Genomic DNA, 16,944 nt, shown 5'->3' with positions numbered 1-16,944 from the left:
CGTGCTCTCATACACGTGCTCTCTCTCTCAAAAAATAAGTAAACATTAAAAAAAAAAAAAAAAAAGAATAGAGCACAAATACTTCCCCAGTGTTGTTTTTGACTTTTTGTTTATGGGTGTGAGTTTTTGTTTATTTTATTTTTAGAAGTTTTAAATTTTGAAATAGTCAAAACTTGCAGTCTTAAAGCAGCTTTGTATAAACTTAAATGCTTATTTATGCTTAAAGGTAAGGTTAAATACTTAAATTCATGGGTTTGAAAACCATGCAATTATATAAATATTCTCAAGTATTTTCTTTACACTTTTTTTTGTGGTTTCTTCACCCCAGCAGCATCCAGCAGGGTTCTTCTGGCCTTAATATCATGGTTACTTTTCTCTCTTTTTTTTTTTATTAAAAAAAATTTTTTTTTAATGTTTATTTATTATTGAAAGAGAGAGACAGAGCACGAGCATGGGAGGGGCAGAGAGAGAGGAACACACAGAATCTGAAGCAGGCTCCAGGCTCCGGCTGCCTGCAAAGAGCCCGACGTGGGGCTCGAACTCGCAAACTGCAAGATCATGACCTGAGCCGAAGTTGGATGCTTAACCAACTGAGCCACCCAGGCGCCCCACTTTTCTCTTTTTAATTTAGCTTTTATTTCCAGCAAAGTTATACATGCACATAATTTAGGGAACCAAATTGTTCTGTTAGACTTTTAAAAAAGTGCCTTTCCTGATAGCACCCTTCCCTCCCAGCCCGTTTTTCCAGCCCCAGAAACAATGACTTTAAGTCCTTTATGCTGTTTCTTTTGGGATTTATAGCCATACCTAAGTAATGTTAGTAGTTGTAATATCTTGATGATGTTTAGTTTTAGGTGTTACCTGTTCCCACTATGGAAGATGAGCATTTATCTTTTCTCATTGCCCCTCATAACCACCACACGACTTACACAAATGCTGAGTGATAGCTCTGACCTATAGTATGCTGTTTACATTTTTTTCTCTCACAGTTTTTATTTTTCATGAAGCTAAAAATTCTCCTTTCATTTTATTGCCTGTTTTTCTATTTCCTTATTATAATTTCAGCTCCAGAATTGACCCTGGTTGTCTAAATCTCCTCTTGTTACGTTCAAGCCTGTCCGCTTCCTGGGCTCAGAGCCGCTTCTGGTGGGGCTGCTCGTCCTGCATGCTCTGGCCAAGTGCTCTTCCCACCTGGTACACGTTGCCACCTGGGCTCTCCCTTCCTTCATCACACTGACAAGTTCCTTTCCTTCCCTCTGGAATAAAACCTCCTTGGTGAATCTCGTGTATGGCTTTGGGGAGCTTCTGAGGAAGGGTGAATGATAAATGCATGTGGAGACTGTCTGGAATGTTCGCAGTCTGCTCTCCTTGAGTAACAGTTTGGGTTTAGGATTGGAGGTTAGAAATCCTTTCCCCACAGAATTTTAAGGTTTTAGTCCACTGTCTTCTAGCTTCCACGGTTGCTGCTTAGAAGTTCAGAGCCCTTGTGCTTCCTGGTCTGTGTATGTGACATGTATTTCTATTCGGAAGCATTGATTTATCCTCTTTGTCCCAGATCTGTGGAATTGCACAGCGAACTGTCCTTTGTATGGGATCTGTTGACCTGGATACCGAACAGGTCTTTCTCATTTGAAATCTGTGTTCCTTCAGTTCTGGAAAGTTTATATTTTATCTTCCACTTTAAAAATTTTTGTTTTGTTTTGTTTTTTTGTATTTTGTTCATTTTGTGGTTGTCATTTGCTGGAGGGCTGGTGTGTTAGGAACTTCTGCCTCCATACCAGAAGCAGAGGCTCTGTGTTTCAGATCAGAGGCTTTCCTTTCATGTCTGGTCTTAGCTGGCAGATGGTGGGCTGGTTAGAAGCTCTGGGTATGTGGGCCAGGCTGTTGACTGTGGGTTTTACTCTCCATATATGAACACTATCCATCTAACTGGATCATCTCATTGGGGAACCTCCAGTGTCTGTATTTTGGGGGTGTTTCTCTTCCTGTCTTCTGCCTAGAGGATGGGAGCTTGATTGTAATGGGAGCCAGTTGTGAGGAACGGGTGGCGAGAAATAGGGAGTTCTCAGTCTCTCGCTCTTCCCTTTTTTCAGTATAGTACCTCTAATGGTGCTTGGTGTCTCCTGGGGAGAGAGGGCTAAAGGTCTTCTATTTTGCCCTCTTCAAGGTTGGGGTGGGTGATCTGTAGGCTGATACTTTCACAAACACTCAGCCAGTTCCTCTGTTTTAGACTCTTTGCATCCCCATTTTCAGGGTTACCTGGTGCCACCAATGCACGATCCCTTTGGACATTCAGTATTGAATTATTTCTCATCTGAGAATCTTTCCCTAGATTTCTTTGTTTTTTTTCTTTTTCTTTTCTTTTTTTTTACATTTCAGTCTTCAGTCTTTCTGTAATTTTGGTAAATGGCATATAATGAATGTCTAATTTATTCCCAAATGTGTCTCATTTTTTATTCAATAATTCCTCCATTCATATAAAACACTGTCCATAAAATATACTGAAATACTATTTATGCTGGGTGTGTGTCTAACCTTTGTATTCTTTTGATCATTATTTCTATTCCTTTGCTCATGTATTATTGCAGATAAACTTCAGAATTATTCTTTTTTAATCTATCTCTGACTACAGTCTCTGACTACAGAAAAAGTATATATGTATGTGGGTACACACACGTGCACATTTGTGTTTATGTATACATATATCCATTGGTTGGGATTTTGATTGGCTTTTATACATTTAGTAGGACAGGATTGACATCTTTGCAAAACTGAAGAATCTGCTATTTACTGCACGTATTCAGGTATTCCATATACACTGTTGGTTCACTAAATATTTATGACATGCCTGCCTTGTGCTAGAACCTCTGGAGGTGTTAGGGACATGGTGAACAAACCAACATGGCACCTAGAGTCATGTTGCCAAGTCCTACATATTTCTTTCTCTGAGCCTAATCCTAAGTATTCTGTATGTGTATGGCTATTGTGAGTGGGATTCTGGTTATTACTGAGAGATGAGAAAGTTTTTCATTTTCCTTCAGGCCTTCTGAGGTCAGCATTTCCTGTTGTGCCAAAAAACATGTCACTACCCCCCCCCTTCCCAAAACAAAGCACACAGGTTTTCTAGACTGCCACCTGCTTCTTGTTGAAATTTGACAGTGACTGAGAATTACAGTTTGATGAGCCACATAAACTCCTAAGGATTTTGTTCAAAATATAGTTGACTCAGAGGGTTAATTGCTGCACTGATGTTTTGTGTGAAAATTTTTTTGATGTCTGATTTCTTCATTCAGACTTGCTAGCCTTCAAGATGTTCTTTGTTCTTGAGCCTTGTTGCCTCTCCAGCTGTCAGTTTGGTTTTGGTCCCGTTTAATTTCATGCCATATTCTCATACAGGGGTGAGGGCATAGCCAAGGGATCTGGCTCAGGAGTGAGGGGAGTGAGGAACAGTTTAAAAGAGCTCAAATAATGGGATGGGTTTTTAGTTTTGTGTTCTTTGAAAGCACTTCCTCGAAACTGAACAAGTAATGGAAATGAGAATTAATGTTCCAGTCATCCTGCACAATTTCTGAAACTGTTCTTATATCATAGCTGGCAAAACAGTATAGTTTTATGGGAATTTTTTCCCTGGCTGACGGTTGAGCTGTAGCATCACTGTAGCATCACGATTGATTTTTCCTCCTCTTTAACGCTGTGCTAATTCCCTGCCTCCCTCGATCTATGGGCTTCTAACTTCTCTCTGATGGCTAGAGGTGTCTTGTCAAAGAACACGAATCCTCTGTGCCTGCAGCATTAATTGCTCACATATATGCTGGTGGGGGTGGTGGCATCTCTCATTTAATTGAATCTCAACCTTGTCCTCTGGCTCCAAATCCTGTACTTCTGTCATATCACCCACATGCCCAAATTTCTGAGTACTCAGTGCAGGTTCTCAGTGTACTGGTTTATCAAAACCATGTTGGTACCTATAGTGTCTTCTTCCACCTTCCACTAGAGTTATCACCTTCCTAAATTTACTGGTGTCTCTTATTTATCTTTAATTTTCTCTTTTAAGTTTTTAAAAAAAATGTTTTGAGTTTATTTTTGAGAGAGAGACCATGTGAGTGGGGGAGGGGCAGAGAGAGAAAGGGAGAGAGAGAATTCCAAGCAGGCTCTGCACCATCAGCACAGAGCCCAATGTGGGGCTCGAATCCACGAAACCAAGAGACCATGCCTGAGCCGAAACCAAGAGTCAGATGCTTAACCGATTGAGATACCCAGGTGCCCCTTTAAAATTTTTCTTTAAATTCTTTTATTTTTGTCTCTTTTAAGTTTTTAGGGCAGTCTTTCCATTCTCCTGCATTGAAATGTAGGGTACAATATGAAGGCCATACAGCAAACTGGTTAAGAATATGGACTTTGAGGGGCGCCTGGGTGGCTTAGTTGGTTAAGCATCCAACTTTGGCTCCGGTCATGATCTCATGTTTCATGAGTTCGAGCCCCATGTTGGGCTTTGTGCTAACAGCTCGGAGCCTGGAGCCTGTTTCGGATTCTGTGTCTCCTTCGCTGTATGCCCCTCCTCTGCTCACACTCTTTCTCTCTCTCTCTCTCTCTCTCTCTCTCAAAAAATAAATAATAAACATTAAAAAAAGTTTTTTTTAAAGAATGTGGACTTTGAGTCCAGTGGATCTCAGTTCAAGCCACTCACCTGCTCAGTGACTGAGCAAATTAGTTTGCTTGTATGGGGTTTTATTGTTTTCGTTTTGGAAGTTTCCTAGAGTCTAAAATAGGGATGATAAGAAAAACATCCCTTAGGATTATCATGAGGTGTTATAAAGTGATGGTGCAGATCGAGTGTGTATCACGGTGCCTGGCTGGCTGGCACGTAGCTTGATGCTTAAGAGCTTGCTACTAATACTACTGCTGTGGCTGCTATTAATGAGAATGACCATTATATCTAGCTGCCTTGTGGTTTTATAGAATTTAGGCATACAGCCTTCACTTTTATCTTGACACAGCTCTTCCTAGTCTGCCCTTATAGAAGTCATCACCTCCTGTTTTATTTGCTTCTGTAGTCCCACATATTATTCTTACGTTTATTACATTAAAAAGGAAGAAAAAGGAAAAAATCCACACCTATAATTCCAGGTGTTGATGCACTGTAGCTTTGTAAAAGGAAGACCCCCTTTTCACTTGGTTCTTTGCTTTATATTTGTCCTTATGAGTCTGAGTTGGTCCGGTTTCTCTACATATTGTTTCCTTGGGTGGTTTCTTTACATGGATTTTCCTTTTCTTCAAGGAAGTCAGGATTATATAGCCAAACTCCATTTTCTAGAACCACACAAAGACCCTGAAGTGTCTATCTATCCTTATTCCCTTACCACTTATTTATCTGAGGTTTTAGGGATCCGATTTCCCAAGTTCTGGGCTACTGATAAGGTTTCTGTCAGGATTCGTGTTCTTGGCTGTTGTTGAGTCCAGGGTGACTTGATCCTTTCCTTACGAGGTTCCTTTTAGTTATACTTTATAAACCATTTCCTGCTCAGGGTAAATAAGAAAAGAATTAGGTGCTCAGCAGCTGTCCACCTTGCTACCGTATTTTAGCTCTGTATTAATCACATGATTCCATCATAAAGATCCCTTCTGTGTATGTTTATTGGATGGACAGGTAGTAATGCACTCCCATAGCAGTTTTATTTTTATTCTCCTTCCTTTTGCCCTCTCCTCCACCGTGCTTTTCGCCCTTGTTTTCCACACAGGTATGTGCTTTCTTAATGATTGTTAGCTTTGCTTCCTCGTTTTATTTTCCTCAAAGAAGTCCTCAGTTTTTGTCCCCCAACCCCCAACACAGCTCAGAAACCTTCCCTGTGGTTTATCTGCGTGGCAGTGTACTGCCTGGGAGAAGTGACAGACTGGAAATGACCAGCCCAGACGCACAAGGACTGTCTGTCAGTACAGTCTGCTTCCCATTTTCACTTTACCCTGTAGCAGCTACACACTGATTTGAACTTTGATTCCTTAAGAGCACTACTAAAAGTAGGTGTTTGAGGCTTTTGTTTGCTTTTCCTGGTTCTAGGATTAGATTCAGTGCAAGTAAAAACTGGGAAATACCAGAGAATAAGTTGCTCAGGCTGTGGGGACTGATATTTTATGTTCACAATTCTTCTAGTCCCTTAGTTTGTGGTTGACACTTTTGGTTTGGTTTGGTTTGGTTTTTGTTGGCTTGTTTTGGTGGGGGGTACGTTTCACAATGCGGTTTTAGGTGTCTGCCCTGCTGAATATGTGGGCTGGGGGTGGGGGGTGGGACTCCTTGTGGACTGCTCTAGTTTAGTCCCAATGTAGAAGCGAGGGATTAAGGCCATGGGTCAACAGCTTCCTGCGTTGTTTGCTGCTCTCCATTGAAGTCATGATTAACACCTGGGCTTTCGTTCGTTTGGGTCCCCTCAGATACACCTATGAGCGAATTGATGGGCGAGTACGGGGAAACCTGCGCCAGGCAGCCATCGACCGGTTCTGTAAGCCAGACTCAGACCGCTTTGTCTTTCTTCTGTGCACCAGAGCGGGAGGCCTGGGGATCAATCTCACGGCTGCTGATACCTGCATCATATTTGATTCAGACTGGAACCCACAAAATGACTTGCAGGTAACCATTAGGATGATTGCTGTTTGCCTTAGCTGCCCCTGCATCTAAGAACATCACGATAGGGCCTGGCTTGCTAGAGAGTGTCTGCCATGCTCCATGCTAGGGTATCAGCTGGACCGCAGGCTTTTAGGGCCTCGGCCAGGGGGTGAAACTCAACGAAAAGTAAATGTCACCCTTTCCCACTAATCAGAGAGTGGTTCTTTTTGCTTTAAACCAAATGGTTTTTCACAATGGTAACCTCCAGATAAAGAATAGAGCTATTTATTATCAGACATAAAGAAAAATATTAAGCTTGACTAATCCTCTAATTTTTGACATGTAGATTGATTCAGGCATTTTCATTGGTTGGTTTGTTAGATGGTCTTCTGTCCTAGATAGTAAAGGAGACACCTAACCCCAGGTTCCGTTGTGTGGCCAGGGTGACAGGCACCCTCCCTAGTTCACTTGCTGTCTACCTAATCTGCATATTAGAGATTCTGTGTGCCCAGTTGAGTGAATTTGCAGACATGTTTGTTAGTTTTAACCAGACTAGATAATTGGTGGCTTTAAAAGATTCTTGTAAAGATTGGAGTTAATACAGTTTTTTTTTAAAAAAGCATAAACAAGAAAAAGAGCTAACAGTTCTCTGGATCAGAGTTCTTTATCCACCCTGCTTCAAAGTAAAAACAGTAGCATGCTGGCCAGATAGGACAGTATGTCTGCTAAAAGGATTCTAACTTGTCAAGAATACCATTTCTAGATTTACCTCCCATTTTCATTAATGATCAACTCTGCCCTAAGTATATATTGAATGCTGGGATATTTGCTAATGCCAATATGGCGAGTGGGGAGGGTGGTGGGTGGCTCAGAACCTTTCTCATGATACAGGTGATTGATAAAAGAAGGTTGGAGGCTGCTGTGCCACAAAACAGAAGAGGTGCCTTAGGGGATGCTGCAAGGGAACACACGCTGGGAAAGGAGCTCAGCTGGGGGCATTTTACCCACCACTTCACAGTCATTTGGCTTTGCCTTTTCATTTAATGAGTTTCCAAATAAAATTTTGTTTGAAGAAAGCAGTCTACTAGATGGCAGTTTAAATTATTAAATTGGTGACAATTGGCTGAAACCCACGGGGGGGGGGGGGGGGGGGGGACTCATTTGTAAACCAAATTGTGTGGCACTGTTTCAACATCCAACTTCAAAGAAAATCAGTGGACATGACTAGTTCCCCATCAGGCCTTTCTACTGGTGAAGGGGTATTTGGGTCAAAGGTGAGTTGCTAGATATAACGAATAACCAATTTTTAAAGGAATGCTATACTCAGCACTAACATAAAAATAAACAAAAGTTAGTATTTGATTAGGTAACTAGCAAGAACTTAATTAGGTAGTGATATAGATTAGGTGGTGCAGAACTGTTGCCCATTGGCTAGCCAGTTTCAAGTAGTTTTATTGGAATACAGCCACACCCATCCGTATACATATGATCTCTGGTGCTGTCATGTTACAGTGACAGAGTATCGGAATGGAGACCATAGCCCGCAACATCTCAGATATTCACTATTATAGAAGTTTGCTGACCCCGATACAGGTGATCTCCTAAGTCCAGTTCTGTGCTCCTTTGCAGTGCTCATCTGACTATGAGGCTCGGTACCTGGCCAATTTGAGGCCATGGTAGCTGGATATGCCTGGAGGAATTTCCAGGAGGGAAATTGGAAACATAAGGCTGGCATTTGGAGGCAAGTCATGGTCAAGGCAGAGATTTGGGGATCACCATGCTTGATCTAGGTGAAATCCTAGACATTACCAGTTGCAGATAGGTGCCAATGCCAAGAGATAGGAAAGGGCAGAAACGAGAATGGTCAAGCCTGGTATAGAAGGTGAAGTCATTTGAGGTGATTGATTTGTATGTGTAGCAGCCGGAGGGGGTACATGGGGCTGTCCAGAATTAGGGTCTGGGAAAAAGGGAGAAGCTTTGGAAAACCTGTTTTTAATGTCCACTGCTGGGGAACTGGCAAGAGATGAACAAAGGAATAGCAGCGAAGTCACATGGAAATTGGTCTGTGTGAGACTTCCAGTGGAGTCAGTCTCTGAACTTCCTCTAACACTCCGCCTCAGTGAAGGAACAAAGACCACCAGCACTGCAGGCTATGCAGCGAGGGGACAAGAGCCAGGAATGTGGCAGAAGGTAAATGAGTGAGGGCCTCAGTGACAGTGGGAGCTGCAGGTCCCAGTTAGTTAGAAGTCCTCAACCCGTGGGCTCCAGACTGGCCACTGTGCCTTCTACATCTACTGCTCTCTGCTCTATTGTTGTCATTGTTATTTTCATGTAAAAGTTTTGTAACTTAGAGGGACCAGTCCTTTATTTTTGAAATGTCAGCCAGACTGGGGTAGAAATTAAAGGATTGGGAAGAGTAATGTTAGGGCAGGGAGGTGGGATCCATGTTAGTGGGGAGTGGAGTTGGGGGGCTGTGAGGAAGATGGGACAGAGAAAGGAAGGTCTAGTTCCGAGTCACCTGCAGAGATGGAGGTGGTGTGCTTGCTTGGCGCGGGAAGGAGCACGGGGCCTGGAGGCTGCCCACAGAACGGTGCATGCTCACCTTCCACCCTCTCCCTGCCATGTGCCCTCATAGCACAGGCCGTAAGTACGATGTCAGGGAGAGAGTCTGGACACTGGGACCCTGAGACCATCCCAGAACTACAGGTGAATGCAGCTGTGAACATCAGTGAGCTGTGTTCCTAACCCTAACAGTAGAAAACTTAACCGGACTGCTCCCCAGTACTATCCTTGCTAGTTACGTCATGTTAACTTACACACAATCATTCACACATGTGTATATAATCTAATATTTTTGGTTAAATGCGTGAAAGCTTTCAGTCATCTGTAATTCTTCACGGTTATTGAAGAACTACAATTCCTGATCTGATAGATGCTGATTGTATTTCTCTTGGGAGATGGCCTTGGCATAGAACACCTATCTGTGTGTAGACTGAGATGTATTCTGCCTGATATCAATGTCAGGGCCACAGATGGGAGAATCTCATTATGAATAGGGTCTCACGCCCTACCCTAGTGGGATTTCAGCATAGCTCCAGAGGTCCAAGTTCAGATGATAGAAAGTGTGAGTGTTCACTCTGGACTCAAACAGCCTGGAAAGATTTGGTGCAGTCCGTGGTTATCCCCAGGCAAGCCAGCATGGAGAAGCAGTGCCAATGTTGGGACGCTGTTTCTTGACTGATCCAAGGCAGACCCTCTCAGAGCGCTGGAAGTGAAGCCAACCTGAGTAGGGGAGGCTGGGCTCAGCTAAGTAGGCCTGAGGCCCTGAGAAGGGTCTGCAGACAACCAGCTTCCACAGCTAGAGAACATAGTTTCTTTCTCTGAGAAGTCAGCTGAAAGTCAGAGAGCAGTGTTACCATTTCTGGTACAGGCTTCATTATTCTCAAACATTCATTCGTTCAGCCTTCTCTTTTGACCATGTTGCTGGGGTTTTCTGTGCTATGGGGATAGAATTAGGCTTAGGAATTGCTAGAGATTTTTTTTTTTTTAATCTAGGTCTTCATAAAACAAATGACATCAAGTGTCACATGCTATTTCCTTTGGTCTTGTTAGAACCTGAGGAGTCCAGTAAGTTCTATCTGTCTTCCATGCCTAAATCTGAACCAGTGAAGAAATAGACACAGTAATACAGTGGAGGATCAAAAGATGAGCTTAATAGACTGTGAAGGTGGATTAGATGATACAGCTTGACCTGTAGCCAGAATGGGGCTCCCTCAGACTCCTGCGCTCGTACACCCTCACCACAGAGAACCACTGGCAGTCATCTGCAGAGCAGAGTCTGCCCACTCAGGACCACCAGTGACAGAAGAGACGAGGGGAAGGGGTGAGTCCACAGGAGCTCGGACTGGATCTTACGTTTCACTGATCAGTCAGGTCTCCTCCATTCAGGATAGGGAGAGGACAAGGAGGGTAGAGAGACAGACTCTCATGTTCCTGCCTGGGAGCAGACATTCCCTGTGGAAGTACGAGGAGAGGGAACTAGGACTCTTCCTATAGTATCTACTCTGGGAGCACTTCCCTCCCAAACCTTCCAGACAAGTAAAGTTCATTAGGATCTAGGGTAGGAACCAGGCACTGCTCAGGGATAACAAGAGAATAAAGTGACCACCAAAGGACTGCAGCAGTCTCCAAGGTGAATCAACTTGAGGTCCCTTTAATAAGCAGACCTTACCTGGAGGTCTCAGGTAAATGCTACCTGTTCTCTCTCACCTTGAATATGTCTATGTTGGTGTCCATGTGTATAAGAAAATCAGGAGCATAGATTCACTCTTTGTCACCTTTGTTTGGGAGGCACAGCTGTGACCCAGTCCTGGTGCGTCAGGTTTCCTGGAGCACCAAAACTAAGAAATGGCAAAGGGTGTTGACAGTAGCTTGAGGATGACGGAGAGCAGTGAAAAGCAGGTTTCTTGTCTCCCCTGCAGGAAGCCAGCAGTGCTACCAGCTCAGAGGTCAGAGACAGGCCTATGGGAGTAGCAGGGTACCAGAGTACCACGCATCCCCTCACCGAGACCATGAGCACCTTGCTTTCTCATTGCTCTGTGACACTCCTTCTCCTCTGGGAGCTTCCTGCTCTTTAAGGCCAGAGTTCCTGTGGGTTGGACTGGGTAACTGTGGTGGGTCCATAAGGTTCCTTGTCTGTCCTGTTGATAAGGTCCCTAAAAGGAGGATTCAGAAAGCATGGGAACAGGGCCACTGGCAGAGGGCATTGCCACAGGGGAATGCAGCAGCTGTCTGTCCACAAAATCTGGGAAGGGAGAGGGAATCCAGCCCTGACCTCAGAGAGCTAGATTCCACTGGCTTTACTTTTCTTTGCTGGAAGAAAGTTGGGAATTTGTGAATGTTCCATTGTGTAGTCCATTCGTTCAGTATTTGCTGAGCACTGGGACCTGCCAGGCATTGTTCAAAGGACTAGAGGCACAGCAGTGAGCAATACCAATGGTTAGTGCTCTCATGGAACTTCCATTTTTGTGGGATGACAAGGAAAAATAAATGAGGTAGTAACGGATCGCATACTTGTTACAAAGAAGTAAAACAGACTAAGAGGATGGCAAGGGTTGCAGGGTACCTGGGTGGCTCAGTCAGTTGAGCATCCGCCTCTTGATTTTGGCTCAGGTCACGATCCCAGGGTCGAGGGATCAAGCCCCACATCAGGCTCCATGCTGAGCGTGGATTCTCTTCTCTCCCTGGCTCTGCCCTTCTCCCCTGCTCTCACTCTCTCTCAGGCTCTCTACAGTTAAAAAAATAAAAAATAAAAGAATGGTGGAGGTTGGTGTCCTGACTTAGAGAGTGATCTAGGAAGGCTTCTTTAAGAGGGTGACATACGAGCAGAGAGACCTGACTACAAGGCAGTATCTCAAATATGAGATCAGAAGAATGTTACAGACCAAGGGAACAAAAAAAGGTGAGAATGAGCATAGGTGGCACCCCTGAGGCAGATGGAATGGGCACTGACTACAGCGTCAACCCCAAATAAAGTGAGTCAGGTTTTTGAGTACGCTCCTATCTCTCCTTCCAGTGGCCTCTCCTTTTCACTCCCCACTTCTTTTTTGGCTGCCACAAAGCACCCTTTTGTTATGCTACCAACTTCTGTCTGCTTCCAGTAGTCAGCCAGCTCTTGACTGACTTATTGGCACATTTATTGAGCCCTAGACAGCAGGCCAGGCCCTGGGGAGACTACAGTGCCCAGGACTTTGGTTTGGGTGATAAATTGAGTCACATAGTAGAAATGGAGTGAGCAGGTATCTGTGCTATTCCCCCAAAATGTTTACATTTTAAGAGGGGATAATACCTTTCCCCAAGGAATAAATCTGGATCCAGAAACTTCCAATTCCAAAGCAGGCTTGCAAAGGAGATAGTTAGGGGAGGGCACCATCTAATGTATTCTGATTCCTACTGCAGGGAGAGCCCCTGAGTCCTCTTCTGCACAAGTAGTTGGCCTGTGGATACGCACTTTTAGAGTGCCAGAAGAAATGTAAAATTGCTGGACCCGAAATAAAATACTTGGGCAGAGAAGGTGGGCTAGGAAGCTATACCACTGTGCTAGACGTGGTTAGGTTCAGGTGGGACTATAGGCAATTGTGTTTAACTTCTCTGAAATGTGGATTTTCATTAAGGACCAAGTAGCATTTTAAAGTATTAAAGAAAATGTGCTTTTAAAATGTAGCAAATGATTTGAAAAAGTAGTTATGGTCAAGAGAGGAGTCAGCGTTGTGCTTGGATCTTTGTACCAGCTATTTAATTTTTGTGTGGTTGTAAAAATGTAGGACAAGGTTTGCCAAGTTCTGGACTTGAAACTGACAATAGTGAGTCAGGGGCTGGTATCAATTTGAAATCTGTCACTGTTTGTTCAACTAAGCGGCTCCCCCTTCTTGCCATTGCAGTCCCTGGGATCTGTGCCTCGTTGGTTGTTTTTCATTTTCTGAACATCACTAGTTGTTTCTTGTAGGCCTGGCCGTGTTCGACTCAAATGTATTAATCAGTGAAGAACAAACCCTGAGCTTGCACGTCGTGCCTTGGGAGAGCGTGAGAACTCTGATTTTCCTGTGAGTGTGGGTAGCACCACTGCCTCCCGCCCCTGTGGCCTGCTCTAGAAGTTCTGCATTTACTCAGCTTTGCTGAGGATCTTGTTTGGACTTCATTTCAGTTGCTGCCCTTGTTGCAAGCGTTCCTCTCTTTTTTTTTTTTTTTTTTAAACGTTTATTTATTTTTGAGACAGAGAGAGAGCAAGCATGAACGGGGGAGGGTCAGAGAGAGAGGGAGACACAGAATCCGAAACAGGCTCCAGGCTCTGAGCAGTCAGCACAGAGCCTGACGCGGGGCTCGAACTCACGGACCGTGAGATCATGACCTGAGCCGAAGTCGGCCGCTTAACCGACTGAGCCACCCAGGCACCCCACAAGCGTTCCTCTCTTTACCACAGTGTTTTGTGTGTGAGTTCTGATCAGGGAAATAAGTAAGGCCTGTCCGTGAGATTTAGCTGTAAAATGATGAGTCTCTTAAATGTGATAGGAGTCACCCTTGTTATCTTTCAGGTAAGGCATTTCGAGAGAGCACGTGTTACCTCCTGGTGTCATTTAGCTGCTTGTGACAGTGACTCCCCCCCACTCCCCAGAACAGGTTTGTTTTTCTTAGTTAATGAGAAGTCTGGAGATGGCAGTCCGGGGCAAGGTGGCTTCACAGTGTCATCCAAGTCCCAGATTCCTTCTGTTTTCCTGCTCCACCATCCTCAGGGAGTGTGAGTTACAACCTCTTTGTTCCAAGATGGATACTTCGGACCAGACAGGAAAGATCAGGAAGGAAGGTGTGGTGCTTCTGTCAGGAGGGCAGGACTTTTCCAGATGTCCCCGATAGACTTCTGCTGCACCTCGTTGTCCAGGCTGTATTACTTTATCATCCCTGGGAGGCTGCAGATGGTTTCAGGTGAACACACTGCTGCCCTCTACAAGCATCAGGGTTCTGGGAGCAAGGAAGAAGGGGCATGTGGATAACAAGAAGGTAATTAGCAGCGTCTGCACTGATCCTGTATTGGACCTTTGCTCAGAACATTTTTTAAACTCCTTCTTGTAATTTGCCTACGATGTCAGATGATCCAGAGAAAGAAAATCAGTGTCACTACTTGTAGCCACCTATTATTAGTGCTTTATAGGTTCCATAAACCATATTAGTTACCTTGATCACTTCCTTTGTTTACCAACTATCCATCAATTCTTCTCATAGATTTACTGCCACTAAAGATACTGAAAGGAGATGGGGCAACTAATTATAATAGCCAAAGGCTCAACAACTTAGTTGTTCAGCAATAGAAGACTGACTGACTAAACCATAGTGGATAAAACTTTGATAAAAGAATGATTATCTCCATATATTGCTAGGGGGTCATCTCTGGAGTATATGGTGTGTGAAAAAAAAAAATAAGATAAGGTGGAAAAAAGTATGTATGCTATGCTATTATCTAAAAAAGCTGTGTGTGTGTGTGTGTGTGTGTGTGTGTGTGTGTGTGTGTGTGTGTCTTTCTCCCCGGCCTCCCAGCTGAAAGATAAAACAAAAAACTTTATTAAATGGTTTAGCTGTAGGGGGAGTAAGGGGACAGGATAAGATGCAAGAGACAGGAAAAGAAGCTACTTTTTCCAAACATGCCTTTTTGTATATTTGCCTTTGGAACCACCTTCAGTATTTTATAACACCATAAAACAAAATTAAATTTTTAAAAACTATTCTGGAATCATTTTAAACTTTAAAAAAGTTGCAGAATAGTACGGGGTTCTAGGACCCTTCTCCCAGCTTCCCTTAGTGTTAGCATTTTATGCAAGCTATAGTCTAATTATTGACACAAGGGCATTAACAATGACACAGAAATCTGTGGACCTTATTCATGTTCCTTCAGTTTCCTCCCAATGTTCTTTTTCTTGTCCAGGATCTAATGCACATTCTCATATTTCCTTTAGAAATTCTGACTCCTTAGCTTCCTTCAGTCTGTGGCAGCACCTGTCTTGTCCTTATCGTTCATGACCTTGACAATTTTGAAGGGTCCTGACAAACTGTCTCTCAGTTTGTGTCCGCCTGGTGTTTTCTCATGATTAGATTTGAGGTTATATATTTTTGGCAAGAATATCATAGAAGTGATGTTACGTCCTCCTCCGTGCATCATTTCAGGGGGTACATGATGTTAATACATCTTATTGCTTGCGATGATAACCTTGATTACTTGGTTGAGTGGTATCTGCCAGGTTTCTTCACTGTAAAATAACTGTTTTTACTTTTAAATTTAATCAGTATCTTGGGAAGAGGTATTTTGAGACCATACCTGATTCTCACCATTACTTTCACCTATTAATTTTAGCATCCATCAATGGTTCTTGCCTTCAGTAATTATTACCATGGGGTTTGGCTAATGGCAATTTTCTCTTTCAGTCATTTCTTATACACTTATTAATTGGAATTCTATAAAGAACAGCTGTCTCTTCTCCCCATTTATTTATTTATATCCGTATGAACTCATTTTATGGGTTATAATCTATTACTCTTATTATTTATTTTATTGTTCAGACTTGGTCATTAGGAGGTCCTTTAGGTTGGCTCCTGTGTCCTTTTGATGTGCACCTGTCAGGTTTTGAGCACTTCCTTCCTTTCTGGCACCGCATGATGTTCAGGTTCATGTTGCATTTTTCCTGCCACAGCCATGGGATTGACAGTTTCTCCAAGGATCCCTGCTTCCTTTTATTCAAGAATGGCATTTAACAACCAAGATCTGGCTACTAGGAGTGCCCATTGCTGCTAGAGTGTTAGCGCTTCTAGATTCTGTGAGCAGACAGAGCTAGGAAATACGTGTATGTGTACTGACAGAAGCACTCACACCACACGGCTGTACTTGCCCATCTCTGTTCACCCTTCGTGAGTTGCTGCTGATTCACTCCATCCTTGCTCTCTTCTTCACTTGTAAATCCTTTCTCTGGCTTTGAGAAATTTCAGTCTCATGATAACACAGTATATTTTTTTACTCATTTGTTCAGTCCTAGTCTGTACATAAAGTAGGAGAATTACTAATCATATTCTATGTAACATAAATAAATTTACCAATATATAATATTGGGCTATAGTGTGGGGGGGGTTGTCATTAGTCTTACAGTATATAATCAAAATATCATTTTCCAAAGTTACTTGGTTTGGTTTTCTTCTTTCCCACCCCCTTCATTATGGTTAAATTAATGTGGGGGGAAAAATCAATCCCCAAAATTTAGAAGCAAAATGAAACAGTTGAAATCTAGCTGTTTATCAAGTGGACAGCATAACCCCAAGAGAGACATTTCAAATGTTTGTATTTAATATTTTTGACATTTTCACTTTGATATAATTTGTTTATAATTCCAGTATATTCTTTATCCAGATTCACCAACCCTTTACATTTTCCCCATTTACCCTATCACTTTGCCTTCTAGCTCCTTGACCTCTCTGAGTACATACATGGACTTAAACACATATACACACATGCCATTGTTTGTCTGAATCATTTGAGAGTGAGTTGCCCCCGCAGTACTTCGGTATGTATTTCTTAAGTGCAGGGACATCCTCTTATATAACCACAGCTTAGTTCTCAGGATTGGGAAATACAAAAACTGTCTTCAATCCAGAGTCCATATTCAAATTTATTATTTATTTCAGCATCCATTATAGCCACTGTTTCCCCCCCACTCTGAGATCCATCCAGTAAAGGAGCACCTGTCACCTTATTGGCCATATCTCTTTAGCCTCCTTGAATCCGAAAGAGTTCCCTTTTCCGGGAATACAGA

At 43.0% G+C, this 16,944-nt stretch overlaps 1 protein-coding gene across 3 annotated transcripts in view; it reads left to right on the top strand.

Moving 5' to 3' along the window:
* CHD6 (chromodomain helicase DNA binding protein 6) overlaps positions 1-16,944 on the top strand; it is a 205,630-nt gene that overhangs the window by 126,798 nt on the left and 61,888 nt on the right. For all 3 annotated transcript variants that reach the window (XM_078444070.2, XM_078444069.2, XM_078444068.2), the window contains one exon: positions 6,427-6,622. In XM_078444070.2, coding sequence (XP_078300196.1) covers positions 6,427-6,622 — 196 coding nt within the window. The remainder of the gene's footprint in view (positions 1-6,426; positions 6,623-16,944) is intronic.

The sequence above is a fragment of the Panthera onca genome, chromosome A3, assembly GCF_046562875.1.
Source record: "Panthera onca isolate mPanOnc1 chromosome A3, mPanOnc1 haplotype 2, whole genome shotgun sequence".
Taxonomy (NCBI): Eukaryota; Metazoa; Chordata; class Mammalia; order Carnivora; family Felidae; genus Panthera; species Panthera onca.
The sequence above is the reverse complement of the archived record's forward strand: the minus strand, read 5'-3'. Positions and strand labels throughout refer to the sequence as shown.